The sequence below is a fragment of the Coregonus lavaretus genome (assembly GCF_964263955.1).
Source record: "Coregonus lavaretus genome assembly, chromosome: 25".
Classification (NCBI taxonomy): Eukaryota; Metazoa; Chordata; class Actinopteri; order Salmoniformes; family Salmonidae; genus Coregonus; species Coregonus lavaretus.
Window position 1 is genome coordinate 34,994,762 of NC_140012.1, and position 16,239 is coordinate 35,011,000.

The following is a 16,239-nucleotide window of genomic DNA, read 5'->3' on the forward strand; positions in this document are numbered from 1 at the left end:
GCAATTATTATCAATGATCAATTTGCGATAACCAGCCTAGATCATGTGTGTGTGAATGAGGTAGGGGAGTGTTTCTGTGTGTGGTCTAGATAAAAGATAAACAGGACAGAGACAGGCCAGTCGTACTTTGAATTGCTGCTGTGTGACGTCGGCGCGGTCTGGCTCCAGGAACTCCAGCACGCGGGGGATCAGGTCCCTGCAGCAGAAGTTATAGGTCCCTAGAGCTGTGAACAGCACACTCTGAGCCCGGCTACGCACCTGGAGGGACACACATGAGGTACTCACCCTCAAATGGTGGTTCTTTCTTAACACATTTTTCTTGATTCCTTGCATCCTGTCTCCTCGCCGCCTCCTCAAAAAACATCAGAGGAGATTAATGTGTTTTGAGGTGGCGAGGAGAGAGGAATCAAGGAACATGAAGGCAGATTGATAAAACATCTCTCTCACCACAGTAATGTTTTGTTCATCTGCTGGAGCTACTAAAGCAAACATGTGTGGTAGTGAACTGAGCTAACCTGACTGTAGGTGCTGGTGGAGAGCCTCAGCAGATCCCGCATCAGTTCCTGGTGGATACTCCTGTACTCACACCCCTCCACTGTTAGCTTACGCAGCTGGACAACACAAAACACATTACACAGCAGCTAGGTTACAACCAGGCGTAAACACACATATTCTTCCATGACAGCAGCAGACACTTGAGAATGGACAGAACAGAGAGAGAGAGAGAGAGAGAGAGAGAGAGACAGAGGACAGAGAGACCCTACCTCGTGCTGTAGCATGACTCTGTCAATTAGCAGGGCTCGGATGTGCTGCTTCCTGCCATGAAGCTATAGGTGGATTAGAAGAAGGGAAATGAATAACTGATTACAGGTCACCACTAGAATCAATTCAAAATGCAAAACTCAACTCTTACAAAATATATGTTAGATAAGTATGTGGGTGCTGTAAACGACCAGCATTCATTCACTCAAGTGAATTCCACCACAATCTCCGCCATGGCCCCAGTATGGCGTCCTAGCTAGATCTCTCACCCTGTTCTCCATGGACTTCTTGACCAGGTTGAAGCTCTTCCAGCGAGAGTCAAACTCGTGTTTGTGGGAGCCTTTGAAGTGCAGCAGGTCACTGATGATCTTGATGATGGAGAACAGAGACTTGGTGTCGTCCTCTGAGTGCTCCAGAATGTGATCTGAGGAAATAACACAGAACAAACCATTACATGATCTGGATATGTTTTAGAGATGGTTTATTAGATCTTAATATGTGAAGAGAGTGACAAGGTGGTGGACACAGCAATTTCAAAAACCATTACACTTATAGGAAGGGAAATTATCTGGATAGGTTTACACTTTTTGTGTTAGTTAGATCTGGATGTGAAGAAATGCAGAATACAGCAGAAGACAAGTTTCCGTTAGACATCTGTGTACATTGGAGAATAAAGTAATCTTGCCAAGACAATGATAATACAGCAGTCGATGACAGGACACAGTATCTGGAAGGTAGATGTGATACGTTTCACACTTACAGTATAACAGTTGTTTGGGTGGCTGTGGTTTGATGTTGGGGTGTGGGGTTGTGTTGTGGTTACAGGATCAGGAGGGGACGAGAGTTTGTTGTTTGGTGTGGTGGTGTTGTTACAGGAGGTGGATGTTGATTTGATGTTAGGTGGGGTTGTGTTGTGGTTACAGCGACAGGAGGAGAGCGGACACTACTCACGTAGCAGCTGCCTCATCACTCTGCAGATAGCATCTCTGTAGTTTTCTCTGGACACATCTGCAGGGAGGGAGAGAGAGTTGAGGAATTACAACTCAGGCTAGCCACACTATGTACACATCCCAGTCACAATATGACTGCCCACACAAAGAAAATCAGAGCACAGCTAACTTTGAGGGTAGATAGTAATACTCCCTACCATCGGCCATCCCTGTGAAGAGGTTGGTCTCCCCCAGATTCACCAAGCTAGTCACCCTGATGGAGAAAGAGAGGTTACAAAGTTAAAAAACACTGTGGTAAAACACTTTGTGACAACAAAGGACTTCATAAATACATTTTATTGATTAAGCTTGACTGTTTGCTAATTAAATGTGTCCTACTCACAGTTCAGGGATGGGCTCTCCTTGCAGCAGGGGCAACAGGCTACCTGCTCCCAGAAGGCAGTGCTGTACGATGGACAAACTCTGTAGGACGTCATCCCTGAAAAAACAGAATTAAGACAGTTACATGCAGGGTCCACATAACACTGATTACACATTATAGAGCAGAACAGGGTTGTGTTCAGTGGGACGGAAACTTTTTGAAACAGAGTGAAACAGGGTGGTACCAGCTAAACTTTTCAGGACAATAGCATACTTAGGACAAACAGCACAATGCGACACTTGTCCGTTGCAAAAAGTATTTGCTACTGTGTGCACTACTGAAGTAGTGGTGTAGTAGAGACCCAGCCTTGGTTTAAAAGGGTGTTCCTGCTTCTGGTTCAGAAGATCATAAAAAGGTTAGCTTATTCTTGGATTAGTGCAGTATCCTATCCTTGCACCTGTCTACTCCAGACTTAACCTGCCACTGTCACACTGTTTAATGTGTCTTCAACCTGGTAAAGTCCTGGCAAAACGTGTGTTTCTAATTGGAAAAGTTTAGGTAGTCCTTTTGTTTCAGTCGGTTTTCTTCTGTTTGATAACTGATGATTAGGACCCTTTTCTCACTGTCTTTTAGTTAGTTAGTTAGTTTATCCCTCCTCACCTGGTCATGTCCTGTTCCCCCTGGGCGTATCTCTGCAGTCGGAGCAGCTCTGGCTGTAGGATCAGGTCAAGAACGTAGAACACAAAGCGGGTCTCCTCCACACTGGGGACGTGCCACTGGATGTTCAGGTTCCACAGGTCCCCCGGACGACCCCAGTCCTGGAGACACAGGAGGAGAGAAAGCAGGGTTTGTTCTGGATCAAAAAGGGGCTTAGGTGGTGGGTGTGGGTAGAGCCCGACCGATATATCGGATTGCCGATATTGTCCTTTTACCGATATATCGGTAAATAACTCCACCGATAACCAATATTCAATAAATAGGATGAAAAAAACCTGATCTCAGGCTAATCTGAACACTTGCGGCCAGAAGCATAGTTATTGGACAATTGCTCTTTTGGATGGAAATTCATGAGAATGCAGTGTGGAAAAAAATACACTTTTTAATTTCCCTGCAGTAAAACAGTATATCGGCGTCGGTGAGTTTTGTACCCCAAAAAATTTGAATCGGTATCAGACCCGAAAAAACATATCGGTTGGGCTCTATGCATGGCATTGGGCGCAGTCGGCGGGCTGAAATTTGTTTGGCTCCCCATCTTGGCGAAGGAGAGCATTTTGGTGTTTTAATGCCAATTTCCTGCATTCTACAAATTTCTTCAGGTGCTTAGAGAAATATTTAAGTTTAAAGCAAATTTCCTGCAATTCTACACATTTTGCCATGGAGCTGAGATACAGTGGGGAAAAAAGTATTTAGTCAGCCACCAATTGTGCAAGTTCTCCCACTTAAAAAGATGAGAGAGGCCTGTAATTTTCATCATAGGTACACGTCAACTATGACAGACAAATGGAGAATTTTTTTCTCCAGAAAATCACATTGTAGGATTTTTCATGAATTTATTTGCAACTTATGGTGGAAAATAAGTTTTTGGTCACCTACAAACAAGCAAGATTTCTGGCTCTCACAGACCTGTAACTTCTTCTTTAAGAGGCTCCTCTGTCCTCCACTCGTTACCTGTATTAATGGCACCTGTTTGAACTTGTTATCAGTATAAAAGACACCTGTCCACAACCTCAAACAGTCACACTCCAAACTCCACTATGGCCAAGACCAAAGAGCTGTCAAAGGACACCAGAAACAAAATTGTAGACCTGCACCAGGCTGGGAAGACTGAATCTGCAATAGGTAAGCAGCTTGGTTTGAAGAAATCAACTGTGGGAGCAATTATTAGGAAATGGAAGACATACAAAACCACTGATAATCTCCCTCGATCTGAGGCTCCACGCAAGATCTCACCCTGTGGGGTCAAAATGATCACAAGAACGGTGAGCAAAAATCCCAGAACCACACGGGGGACCTAGTGAATGACCTGCAGAGAGCTGGGACCAAAGTAACAAAGCCTACCATCAGTAACACACTACGCCGCCAGGGACTAAAATCCTGCAGTGCCAGACGTGTCCCCCTGCTTAAGCCAGTACATGTCCAGGCCCGTCTGAAGTTTGCTAGAGTGCATTTGGATGATCCAGAAGAGGATTGGGAGAATGTCATATGGTCAGATGAAACCAAAATAGAACTTTTTGGTAAAAACTCAACTCGTCGTGTTTGGAGGACAAAGAATGCTGAGTTGCATCCAAAGAACACCATACCTACTGTGAAGCATGGGGGTGGAAACATCATGCTTTGGGGCTGTTTTTCTGCAAAGGGACCAGGACGACTGATCCGTGTAAAGGAAAGAATGAATGGGGCCATGTATCGTGAGATTTTGAGTGAAAACCTCCTTCCATCAGCAAGGGCATTGAAGATGAAACGTGGCTGGGTCTTTCAGCATGACAATGATCCCAAACACACCGCCCGGGCAACGAAGGAGTGGCTTCGTAAGAAGCATTTCAAGGTCCTGGAGTGGCCTAGCCAGTCTCCAGATCTCAACCCCATAGAAAATCTTTGGAGGGAGTTGAAAGTCCGTGTTGCCCAGCGACAGCCCCAAAACATCACTGCTCTAGAGGAGATCTGCATGGAGGAATGGGCCAAAATACCAGCAACAGTGTGTGAAAACCTTGTGAAGACTTACAGAAAACGTTTGACCTGTGTCATTGCCAACAAAGGGTATATAACAAAGTATTGAGAATCTTTTGTTATTGACCAAATACTTATTTTCCACCATAATTTGCAAATAAATTCATAAAAAATCCTACAATGTGATTTTCTGGATTTTTTGTTCTCAATGTGTCTGTCATAGTTGACGTGATGAAAATTACAGGCCTCTCTCATCTTTTTAAGTGGGAGAACTTGCACAATTGGTGGCTGACTAAATACTTTTTTTCCCCACTGTACATTGCCATTTTTAAGCTAATTTCCTGCAATTTTATGCACTTTGCCATGGCTAATGCTGTGTTCTTATGCTCAAACATTGCAAAATCAATACTCCTGAATTAATCGTTTTTTGTCTAGCTTTTATTTTAGTTACTGTTAGTTCTCAAATATTTATAATAAAGTCTGTCTTTTCTACATACTTTACATGTGTCGTTTAAGTTTACACTGAAAGCATTTTTCCATCCCAAAAATGTATTAAAAAAATCAAAATAATAATTGTTTGGACTCAAGACTTTTATATGCAGAAAAAAAACTTTAAAGGTTTGGGTCAATATGTAATACACTTGATTTGTAAAGGACATTCCATACACCGATCAGAACTCAAAGTGATATACTACCCTCTTGTTGAAATGAATACACATTTTTCTATTTAGTCAATACAGTTCACTTCTTTGAATGGAAATCGTCCGTTTTAAATTCATGCATTGAATTTATACTGAACAAAAATAAACGCAAGATGCAACAATTTCAAAGATTTTACTGAGTTACAGTTCATATGAGGAAATCAGTCAATTGAAATAAATTCATTAGGCCCTAATCTATGGATTTCACATGACTGGGAATACAGATATGCATCTGTTGATCACAGATATCTACAAAAATTAAATAGAATCTTGCCAAGACAATGATAATACAGCAGTCGATGACATGACATAGTATCTGGAAGGTAGATGTGATAAGTTTCACACTTATGGTATAACAACAGTTGTTTGGGTGGCTGTGGTTTGATGTTGGTGTGTGGGGTTGTGTTGTGGTTACAGGATCTGGAGGGGACGAGGGTTTGTTGTGGTGGTGTTGTTACAGAGGTGGATGTTGATTTGATGTTAGGTGGGGTTGTGTTGTGGTTACAGCGACAGGAGGAGAGCGGACACTACACACGTAGCAGCTGCCTCATCACTCTGCAGATAGCATCTCTGTAAAAATGGGCCTCACAATCTCTTCACTGTATTTTTGTGCATTCAAATTGCCATTGTGTTAGTTGTCCGTAGCTTATGCCTGCCCATACCATAACCCCACCGCCACCATGGGGCACTCTGTTCACAACGTTGACATCAGCAAACCTTTCGCCCACACAATGCCATCCACATGGTCGGCAGTTGTGAGGCCGGTTGGATGTACTGCCAAATTCTCTAAAACAACGTTGGAGGAGGTGGCTTATGATAGAGAAATTAACACTGAATTCTCTGGTGGACATTCCTGCAGTCAGCATGCAAATTGTACGCTCCCTCAAAACTTGACATCTGTGGCATTGTGTTGTGACAAAACTGCACATTTTAGAGTGGCTTTTTATTGTCCCCAGCACAAGGTGCACTGGTGTAATGATCATGCTGTTTAATCAGCATCTTGATATGCCACACCTGTAAAGTGGATGGATTATCTTGGCAAAGGAGAAATGCTCACTAACAGGGTTGTAAACATTTTTGAACAAAATTTGAGAGAAGCTAGCTTTTGTGTGTATGGAACATTTCTGGGATGTTTTATTTCAGCTCATGAAACATGGACTAACACTTCACATGTTGCGTTTATATTTTTGTTCAGTGTAAATTCACTAACTTAATTGACCCCAACCCTGACAGAGAGAGGAGAGCCAAGTTGGCAATGCTGAGCAGAACCAGCACATAGAGCCACCTAGACACCATGCATAACATACCTCAGACATAGAAGTGGCCATAGGTATAAACACATGTTTGATATGTACACAATCAGAGGTTAACTAAGGGCATGTGGATTGTGGACTGTAAAGAGAACATGTCTATTTAAACCATATAGTATTATCTCAGTGGTGCCTGGTCCACTTTAAGTCATGGCTATCATAATGTATTATATGTAGGCCTAATCATGTCTTGACCTATGCAGCCTAATGCCATGTGTTTATAAAGGACCTATGTGAACTCCCCACAGTATTATTTTAAAATCGCACAAAGAAGTTATAAAGATAATTTAGTTGCAAATGGCGGCATGCAGTATCCCGGTCAGCCATTAATTTGAGTTAAGGCATCCGCATGCTTCCCAGCCGAAACAGTTTGTGTATATAGTATGACGACAGTGATGTTTTTGTTCGTTTTGGACTTCGGTAAGGTTCTTTTCAGTTGTTCGGGCACACAAAATGCTTTCTTGAGGCAAGCCGAAGTCGGTAGCCGAAGTCTACGCCCTTTCGTCAGTGATTGGTCAACAGTAGGGATTGTTCAGTAAAGTCCTTGATGTCATTCAACGAGAGAACTCGTTTTCATGCACAATTTTTCATTGAGAAATACTGCACCAAACAGTTAATTAGATGTAAAATTGCGCGACTAAGACCTGCTCGGCAAAAACGTCAAAATCAATGACAGATTTCTTTAGTCATCTTAAATTGTGTATACTGGCTAAAGCATCTAAAAAATTGACAAACAGTACCATTGCCGCTTTTTCTCGTTTTTAAAGCAAATGTATTTTAAGGGAGTATGCGAGCACACTCGTTCGGTTCGCCTAGCCGACTCCGGCTAACCGAACTGAAGCATGCTGACGCCTTTACTCAATGAGCGGGGGCAGCACTGAGTGAGCCTGCAAAATCACTTCCTGGAGTAGCCCAAACTAAGCACGTTATGTCTCCATGAGACGCCATCTTAACCAACTTCATTTGGCTTCAATGCACTATTGAGGCTTCACATAGGAATGAATGGTGTCACGTGATCAATGGTTTTGTCCATTCAAATATACAGACATTGACATGCACGCAAGTAACGCACACACACAAAACACACATCTGCTTGTCTTGTAGTCCTGAAACCAATTCTAAGAACAGCAGGCAAGACACCTTATCTGGCATCTAGTGCCATACAGACTTGAATCCATTGAGCTAGCCAACAAGCTGCCCTGGGGCACATCCCAATAATATCTCCTTCCTCCTGTAGTGAACACTCGTTCACTACTCCATACACATTTTAAAGCATTGGATTGGTAATAGGCATGGCCTGAAGTGAGTTTCCATATACCAGTTATTTCCTTTCAAATCCATGAAGGGAAGTGAACAAGTGCACACTTCGGGGAGAAATGAGAGATTATGCCTCTACCTCTACTGGGGATGACATAATAGGATCACACTCAAGGCCTTTTCATAGAGATGCATAGAGGGTGCACTTGCCACAAAAGCCTGTTTTAGCGTGGGCTGCGCCATGGAGGGATTTCACCATTGGACTTCCTATGGGCAAAGATAGGCGTGTCCTCTATCCATCTCTATGGGCCCTTCTCACTGACTAAGTGGGCATGGGTAGGGCTGAGGAGAGTGAACGAGGAAGGGAGGACAAATAGAGGAGAGTTGTGTAACTGTCTGGTAGGTTAAGAGGGCAGAGTTATATTATGCCCTGGACCTCTCTACTAGTCTGGCCGGGTTCTTTTGACACACTTTCTTTCAGAAGGTCCAGAGTGGCTGATAAACGATGAGACCAATCAAGAAGATATAATAATGTAAAAATATATAAAATAACACCATTTGTGATAGAAATGGACAGAAGTACTCGATAATCGCCATTGTTCGGGGTCTTCTGGGTTATAAACAGGGGTGCACATAACTTTTTCAGTGAGTTACTCAGGTGAGTACCAGCAGATGGTGTCTGGTGTCACCCCATATGTAGCGGTCTTAATAAGTGCAGTCTTCCTCACTGTCCTCCTCAGTGCCGCCACCACTGTCCTCCTCAGTGCCGCCACCACTGTCCTCCTCAGTGCCGCCACCACTGTCCTCTGCTTCAGCTTCCTGCATGGTAGATGATGAAGATGCTGCAGATGCACCTCCCTGTCCTTGGTTGAGCCTCCGATTAGCTGTCTCCATCCACAGGTCAACAGCAGGCTTTGGGTCAAATGTCTCTGTGGTCTGCTTTGACAGGTGAATGTGCATCAGGGCTGAGAGACGAGCATGTGACAGATGAGATCTGTACTTGATTTTTATTATGTTGAGATGTGAGAATCCCCTCTCACAAGCTGCACTGCTTAAAGGCAGTGTAAGAGACAGCTTAACCACCTTGTTGATGTTGGAGTAAGCATCTGGGTTACTTGTATTTACTATTTGGACCAAGTCATACACAGAAGAGGCTCCCAGGCGTTTTCCTGCCTGCTTTAAGCGCATCCATTCTGTCACAGTGGTATCTTTGTCAAGTTGCAAGGTGGCCTCATATTTCTTGAGAATGCTGCAAACTGTTGTGTTTCCAAAACTGTGGAGGTCTTGCATTTCCTGAGGCCATGTTGAAGGATCAAATACTAAGAAATGATCACATGACTTGAGGGAGTCATATCTGATTTCAAACTCAATTAACCCCCTGAGTAAGTGTGTCTTGTCTCTGTCAGCATCGGAAACAGTGTGTGCCCTGTGGCTTTCACCATCAAGCAGAAGTGTGAACTGTCCAATGGCCACCATGATTTCATCCTTACATTCTCCATTGGTCAGCTTTTCCTTCTGAAACCTAATGGATGTGGTCTTCAAAATGTTGCAAATGTCAAGCATGTTTGACAGAAAGCACTGAAAACGCTCTGTGCAGATATGCTGCAAGTCACTGTTATCACTCATAACCAGTTGCATTTTAACGGCTGGCAATAGTCTTGATATTTTTAACAGTGTTTCATGCCTCCATGCAGACCATCTGATATTATGAAACTTACCCAGTTTCACAAAGGAGATCCCATTTTCTTCACATAGCTTATTCAGTGCAGCAGTTTTTTTTGCTCCACCTTTTTGTAAATAAAACTGCAGCAGCTTGACCTCAGAGCGATTAAATGTCTCACAGTAAGGAACGTTGCGATCAGCTGATTTCGCGCAATTCTCCAGTGTGTGCGGTGCACAGAATGTGCACAAGGGAGTCTCCAACCGCAGCAAGTTGCCGGAGTTTTGGCACAAAGCCGTTGTAGATACCTACGTTAACAGCAGCCCTGTCTGTGCACACAGCGACCAACTTTGTTGTCCAGTCATCCAAGCCTGTGTCCTGGAAAAGTCTCACAAGTCCGTCTGTTATGGCCTGCGCGGTTCGGTCAGCACCCAATTCAATCAGTCCAATAAAGTCTGAAGTAAACTCTCCGTTGCTGGACACAGACACAATGTAAACGATTTCCTGCTCAGTTTTTGTGATGTCCTCAGATCCATCAAAAAGCAGCCCCCAAAAGTCAGCAGACTGCAACTTGGCTCGTAACTCCCCGCTGATGGTGTGAGCGATGCTCTGGATGATCCGTGTGCCCCCTTCACGTGAATGATATGCACCTCCGACATTTACTCCTAGCCGCTTCAGTAAAGGAACATCCTCAGAATAGGAAGACATGGGACGTGCGTGTTTAGCTTTATGGAAGGCGAGGAGAAAAATATTAAACAGAGCTTGCCGCTGTTCTTCATTCAGCTTGTCTCGCCATCTGGCAAGTGGACATTTCTTCTCGGCTAGCTTGTTTAGCAATGGCTTGCGCCACATTCGTGTGCTCCTTGCTCCTTTCATGTTTGTCAAATAAAGGATGGTTGAAATTCTTTGCGCCTTTATAAAATGCACCTGTTTTGTCTGCTAGATGTGGATTTGAGCGGCAAATCTTGCACCACATTTCAGTGCGCTCATCTTTAGCTTCAAGCCACTGCACATCTTGGAGCCACTTCTCCGAAAAAAGTATTTTCTTCGGCTCTGGCTCCAGTTGGCGTTTCTTTGTAGGTGGCGTAACGCCAAATAAGCTGCTTAATGTCTGTTGCTTTTTGGACATCCCTGACAGTAGTTGACAAGCAACATGTCATGTGTAAGGTTAGATGAGAAGATCGGTCAAGTACGCAAAGGCGCATAGTAACACAAGTGGCATAACGCATTCCTGATTTTTGTCGCGCTTGCGTACCTGCGTACCAGTTATGTGCACCCCTGGTTATAAAAATATATTCCCACCAAAGAAAATAGCAGAAATTTGGCAGGCAGGAATCTAAAGTTTTGAACTTGATACCTTGATGGGTAGGTAGTCCTATATGGGCTGTTGAAAGTCAGCTGGTACACTGTAGTACTCTGTGGGGTAGATAGATGTGTTACCCCTATCACCAACCCTGCATGTGCCCCTAACCCTAACCCTGTACATATACACTGTAAATACCTTGATGGGTAGGTAGTCCTGTGTGGACTGCTGAAAGCCTCCTGGAACACTGCAGTACTCTGTGGGGTAGATGAGGGCTGTTGACCTCAGGATATGATGCAGCAGGTTACAGGCCAGGGTGTAGCCCTGTTTACACTTCAGATGGAGGGTCAGCTGCAGGATCTGAACCAGCTGGGTGCAGTAAGGGAGGATCTTGTCCCCGTCTACACGAGTCACCTGGGGAGGACAAGGAAAGGAAGGAAGGAGGGTTAGGAGAGAACATACAGACTCCCCCCTGTGTTCTGTTCATTAGGGCACACAACAGAAAATGTTTTTAAAAAACATTTTGTGCCAATTTTTTTTTTTTAGCTTTCTTATCAGACAACATTAGGTTAGTAACTCCCGCGTTTGAAAAATGTTTTCCTGTTTGGTGTCTACTGACAGGTGAAGGGAACAAGAGTCTCTCAGTCAGTATGGATGCAGGATGATGACCTCACCTCTGACAGTAGCTGGAGGTTCCATAGTAACTCCTTATCCAGTTCCTCCTCACTCAACACCTCTTCATCTGGAAATCAATAACATCATCAAGAACAACATCATCAACGTGACAGACATAGTGAGATACTCAGAGGCCAACTAAGAACAAGGACCCATTGATTCCCACTTCTACTCTAAGCCCTCCATATCAAATCAACACACATCGCATCGTATTGATCAAATCAAATCAAGATTTTGATTTATAGCCCTGCACTTAAACAGAACACACTTCCTACTTAGTGAGTACTTACTGACAGCGATCTGGTTTATGGCATTGCAGCAGTGGGGCACAAAAAGCTTCAGAGACTGTGCCGGGTGACACTTGGAGGCTGCTCTGCACATGTCAGCCACCATCCTGCCAGCCACACGAGTCTCAAAGATGTTGGTGGTGGCAAAGTTGAAGACCTTCTCCAGAGCCACCTGAGTACAGCCAGAAAAAAGAAATGGTTGAGTGTGTGTGTGTGTGTGTGTGTGTGTGTGTGTGTGTGTGTGAGTGAGTGTGCGTCCTACCTTGAAGATGTCTATGGAGCACTGTGTGAGGATGGTACTGAAGGTAGAAGACAGTCCCAGCTCCACCAGGCTCTCCAGATGGGTCATCTTCTCTGTCTCGGTCTCCTCTCTGGTCTGCTCCAGAGTACTGCTGTCTATCAGGGCAAAACACCTGGACGGAGACACACACACACACACACACAGAGAGAGAGACAGACCCAGACACACGCGCAGACAGTTTAGAACTGCTATGCTGTTCCACTGATGAAATGCATGCATACATATGCTACATTCACTACATAACCAAAAGTATGTGGACACCTGCTCGTCGAACATCTCATTACAAAATCATGGCCATTAATATGGAGTTGGTCCCCATTTGCTGCTATAACAGCCTTTACTATTCTGGGAAGGCTTTTCACTAGATGTTGGAACATTGCTGCGGGGACTTGCTTTCATTCAGCCACAAGAGCATTAGTGAGGTCATGCACTGATTGTTTGGCGATTAGGCCTGGCTCGCAGTCGGCGTTCCAATTAATTCCAAAGGTGTTCGATGGGGTTCGGGTCAGGGCTCTGTGCAGGCCAGTCAAGTTCTTCCACACCAATCTCGACAAACCATTTCTGTACGGACCTCGCTTTGTGCACGGACCTCGCTTTGTGCACGGGGGCATTGTCATGCTGAAACAAGAAAGGGCCTTCCCCAAACGGTTGCCGAAAAGTTGGAAGCACAGAATCGTCTAGAATGTAATTGTATGCTGTAGCATTAAGATTTCCCTTCACTGGAATTAAGGGGCCTAGCCCGAACCATGAAAAACAGCCCCAGACCATTTTTCTTCCTCCACCAAACTTTACAGTTGGCACTATGCATTGGGGCAGGCAGCCTTCTCCTGGCATCCGCCAAACCCAGATTCGTCCGTCGGACTGCCAGATGGTGAAGCGTGATTCATCACTCCAGAGAACGCGTTTCCACTGCTCCAGAGTCCAATGACGGCAAGCTTTACGCCACTCCAACCGACTCTTGGCATTGCGCATGGTGATCTTAGGCTTGTGTGCGGCTGCTCGGCCATGGAAACCCATTTTGTGAAGCTCCAGACGAACAGTTATTTTGCTGACATTGCTTCCAGAGGCCACTTCGCGGCTGAGCCGTTGTCGCTCCTAGACGTTTCCACTTCACAATAACAGCACTTACAGTTGACCGGGGCAGCTCTAGCAGGGCAGAAATTTGACGAACTGACTTGTTGGAAAGGTGGCATCCTATGACGGTGCCACGTTGAAAGTCACGGAGCTCTTCAGTAAGGCCATTCTACTGCCAATGTTTGTCTATGGCGATTGCATGGCTGTGTGCTCGATTTTATACACCTGTCAGAAACAGGTGTGGCTGAAATAGCCAAATCCACTAATTTGAAGGAGTGTCCACATACTTTTGTATATATTGTGTACATAGACTTCGTTCTCCATACTCATACCTGTCCATGAACTGAAGAACAAAGTCCTCAAACTCTGCAGAGGCTGAGCACATCTCTCTCTCCACCTCTGTCAGGTCGCTCCTTTCATGAACAGCAGATGAACAGTCCACCAAAGGCACAAGAGTCGCAAACGTAGCAATGAATTGGAACGTTATCTGCAGAAAGGAGGGAGAGCAAAAGTTAGACCTGCAACACACACACACAATCACACACACACTTCCAAATTGATGACAATCTCTGTACCCAAGCAACCCCAGTGTAGGCCTACGAGAGCTTCTTCTTTCCCCTGAACTCCATTACCCACCATGCACTTGCTGAAGTCGTTGGGGTCGACCCCGGGCAGGGCCCTCATGAGGAGGGGCAGCATGTGTGTGGGCCCCTCGGGGAAGCGCTGGCCCCCAGACACCAGGCTGCGAGCCACGCCGATCATACAACTCAGGGTGGCAGTCAGCTGGTGGGGCTCTGTCAGTGTCTCCATAGCAGGGTAGGTTCTATAAAGGGAGGACAAGACAGAATTGAGAAACGTAAAATACTGTCAAATACTGTCATACCGTCAAAAATATTGTGCTATGATATTTTGGCTATATTTGCCTTAGAACTTTAGTTAATATGCCTCTTGGAATACAGAACCTCCCATTCCAGTTCTTCCATTTGTAAACTCTACCCAGTGTCTCCCATAGATTAGCCTATTTTCCTGGCGGTGCACACAGGTCCCGATTTAATATTCAGGGCCTCTAAAGCTCAAAGTCAAATAGAAATCAACTGAAGACTGAAGGCTTTAGGCATTGAGGGTCAACAGATCTAGTGGGGCCCCGCCCCATCTATACAATGATAGAGGAAACACTGCCAATCCACTTCTCAGACAGACGGCTTGATTTGACTCACTTCTCCAGCACTGGTGGTATGACGAGTTCGGGCCTCATGAGGGCCAGGTTCTGCAGGGCCTGAGCAGCGTCCAGACTGCCCGTCTTACTGAACATGGCCAGCAGCACCGGCTGCATCATACTCTCCACGAATGCCGTGATGTCTGCCTCCGTCATCTTGTGGCTGTCCGGTACCGGCGTGAGCCACGTGGGTTTCCGGTAGCGCTCCCGGTGGAGCCGGCGCACCACGCTGGCCGGGAGGCGCTGCAGCAGCTTCATCAACTTCATCTGGGGACAGAGAGACAGAGACGGGTAAGGACATGAAGACAGAGTGACAGACAAGGTTAGAGAGACACTGGCTGGGAGACAGGTGGGAGGACAGAGAGACAGGTACATGACACAGGAATGTAAAATTGACACAGGAATTTAAAGAAATCATGTGTCTTTCTATGTCACGTCAGTGATGACGATTACAACTTTTACTAGCTGACTTTAGCCGACCCAGGACTCATGGTACCCTCATATTGGACACCGGTCACAAGAACGTGAGGTTGTCTGTTGACATTCACCTACTTTGCAATAGAACTTCAACAGCTGAGGGGTCAGGAGAGCATCTCATGAATTGCTGGGGTTTCCCAGCAACAGAACAGGGTCACAAACACAACTCTCCGTCCAGACCTGGGTTCAAATACTATTTGAAATCTTTCAAATACTTTTAGCGTTCACTTTAGCTGGAGTGCCGGATGAGCAGGGTGTGCACTTTTATGAGCATTCTATTGGTTCCATTGCTTCAGACAAGCTCAATTGAGCCCAGGTTTAGTAGTTGTAATGGTATTTGAACCCAGGTCTGTGTCCCTTACCCATAAATAAAGGTTTGTGTATGACTGAAGACACTGCGTGTAGCCAGAGGCTCTGGTCTGATGACGGAGGGGGGGGGATGTTCCTAGAACAGAATGGCATGTGCCCTGGATATCAGGCTAACCTTTTATAGCACGGCTGGTTGCTGCCTCTCTCACATATGTCATCAGGCTGTTATTTCTGAACTAGCGGTATGTACACACACACCCCTGAGCTTGGAGAGGAACCTGCTAGGAAGCCTAGGGAAGCTTCTGGGGAAAAGAGGGGGGGGGGGGGATATTGGGCACGTTCAAATTATTGGGGACAGACAGAGAGCTGCTCGCTTTAACTATGGTTGAGTATGCAGGTATGCCTGTGCAACCAAAGGTTTGTTATGGGAATGGGGTGCTTGTCTGGGTAAACATTGTAGATCATTGTAGGTCCCGTATGGCTCAGTTGGTTGAGCATGGCGCTTGCAATGCCAGGGTTGTGGGTTTGATTCCCACGGGGGACCAGTACGAAAAAGTATGAAAATGTATGCACTCACTACTGTAAGTCACTCTGGATAAGAGTGTCTGCTAAATGGCTAAAATGTCAAAGTAAATGTAGATCCTGTGCCTTCCAAGAAGGCATCCACAGGAAGTGAGAGTTCCAGTGACTCACCAGCCAGCGTCCATGGTTGGATGGGTGGAAGAAAGATGTGATGCTGTTGAAAAGGCCACTGAGCTGTGCCTGGGCTTGCTTAGTGGGGCCTCCCTGCAATCACAGAAACAGATGCTTAACAACAACTAAAATATATAGAATTCCATTGTTCTTTTCCTTAACCTTATTTAGGGGTACTATTGTGTCTTGTTATGTTTCAAGTATTTTTATGGCACGTGCACACGTACAGTGAAATG

The 16,239-nt window shown here is 45.2% G+C and overlaps 1 protein-coding gene across 1 annotated transcript in view; it reads right to left on the reverse strand.

The window, feature by feature from the left end:
* LOC311100862 (proteasome activator complex subunit 4A-like) overlaps window positions 1-16,239 on the reverse strand; it is a 55,985-nt gene that overhangs the window by 19,569 nt on the left and 20,177 nt on the right. Inside the window, exons 10-25 of the mRNA XM_084141859.1 lie at window positions 16,004-16,096; window positions 14,526-14,791; window positions 13,945-14,131; window positions 13,641-13,795; window positions 12,196-12,346; window positions 11,937-12,105; window positions 11,646-11,713; window positions 11,170-11,385; window positions 2,734-2,891; window positions 2,095-2,190; window positions 1,910-1,965; window positions 1,714-1,770; window positions 1,032-1,186; window positions 765-827; window positions 516-611; window positions 127-258 (exon numbers count right to left, since the gene is read on the reverse strand). Of these exons, the coding sequence (XP_083997985.1) occupies window positions 127-258; window positions 516-611; window positions 765-827; window positions 1,032-1,186; window positions 1,714-1,770; window positions 1,910-1,965; window positions 2,095-2,190; window positions 2,734-2,891; window positions 11,170-11,385; window positions 11,646-11,713; window positions 11,937-12,105; window positions 12,196-12,346; window positions 13,641-13,795; window positions 13,945-14,131; window positions 14,526-14,791; window positions 16,004-16,096 (2,118 nt within the window). The remainder of the gene's footprint in view (window positions 1-126; window positions 259-515; window positions 612-764; window positions 828-1,031; window positions 1,187-1,713; window positions 1,771-1,909; window positions 1,966-2,094; window positions 2,191-2,733; window positions 2,892-11,169; window positions 11,386-11,645; window positions 11,714-11,936; window positions 12,106-12,195; window positions 12,347-13,640; window positions 13,796-13,944; window positions 14,132-14,525; window positions 14,792-16,003; window positions 16,097-16,239) is intronic.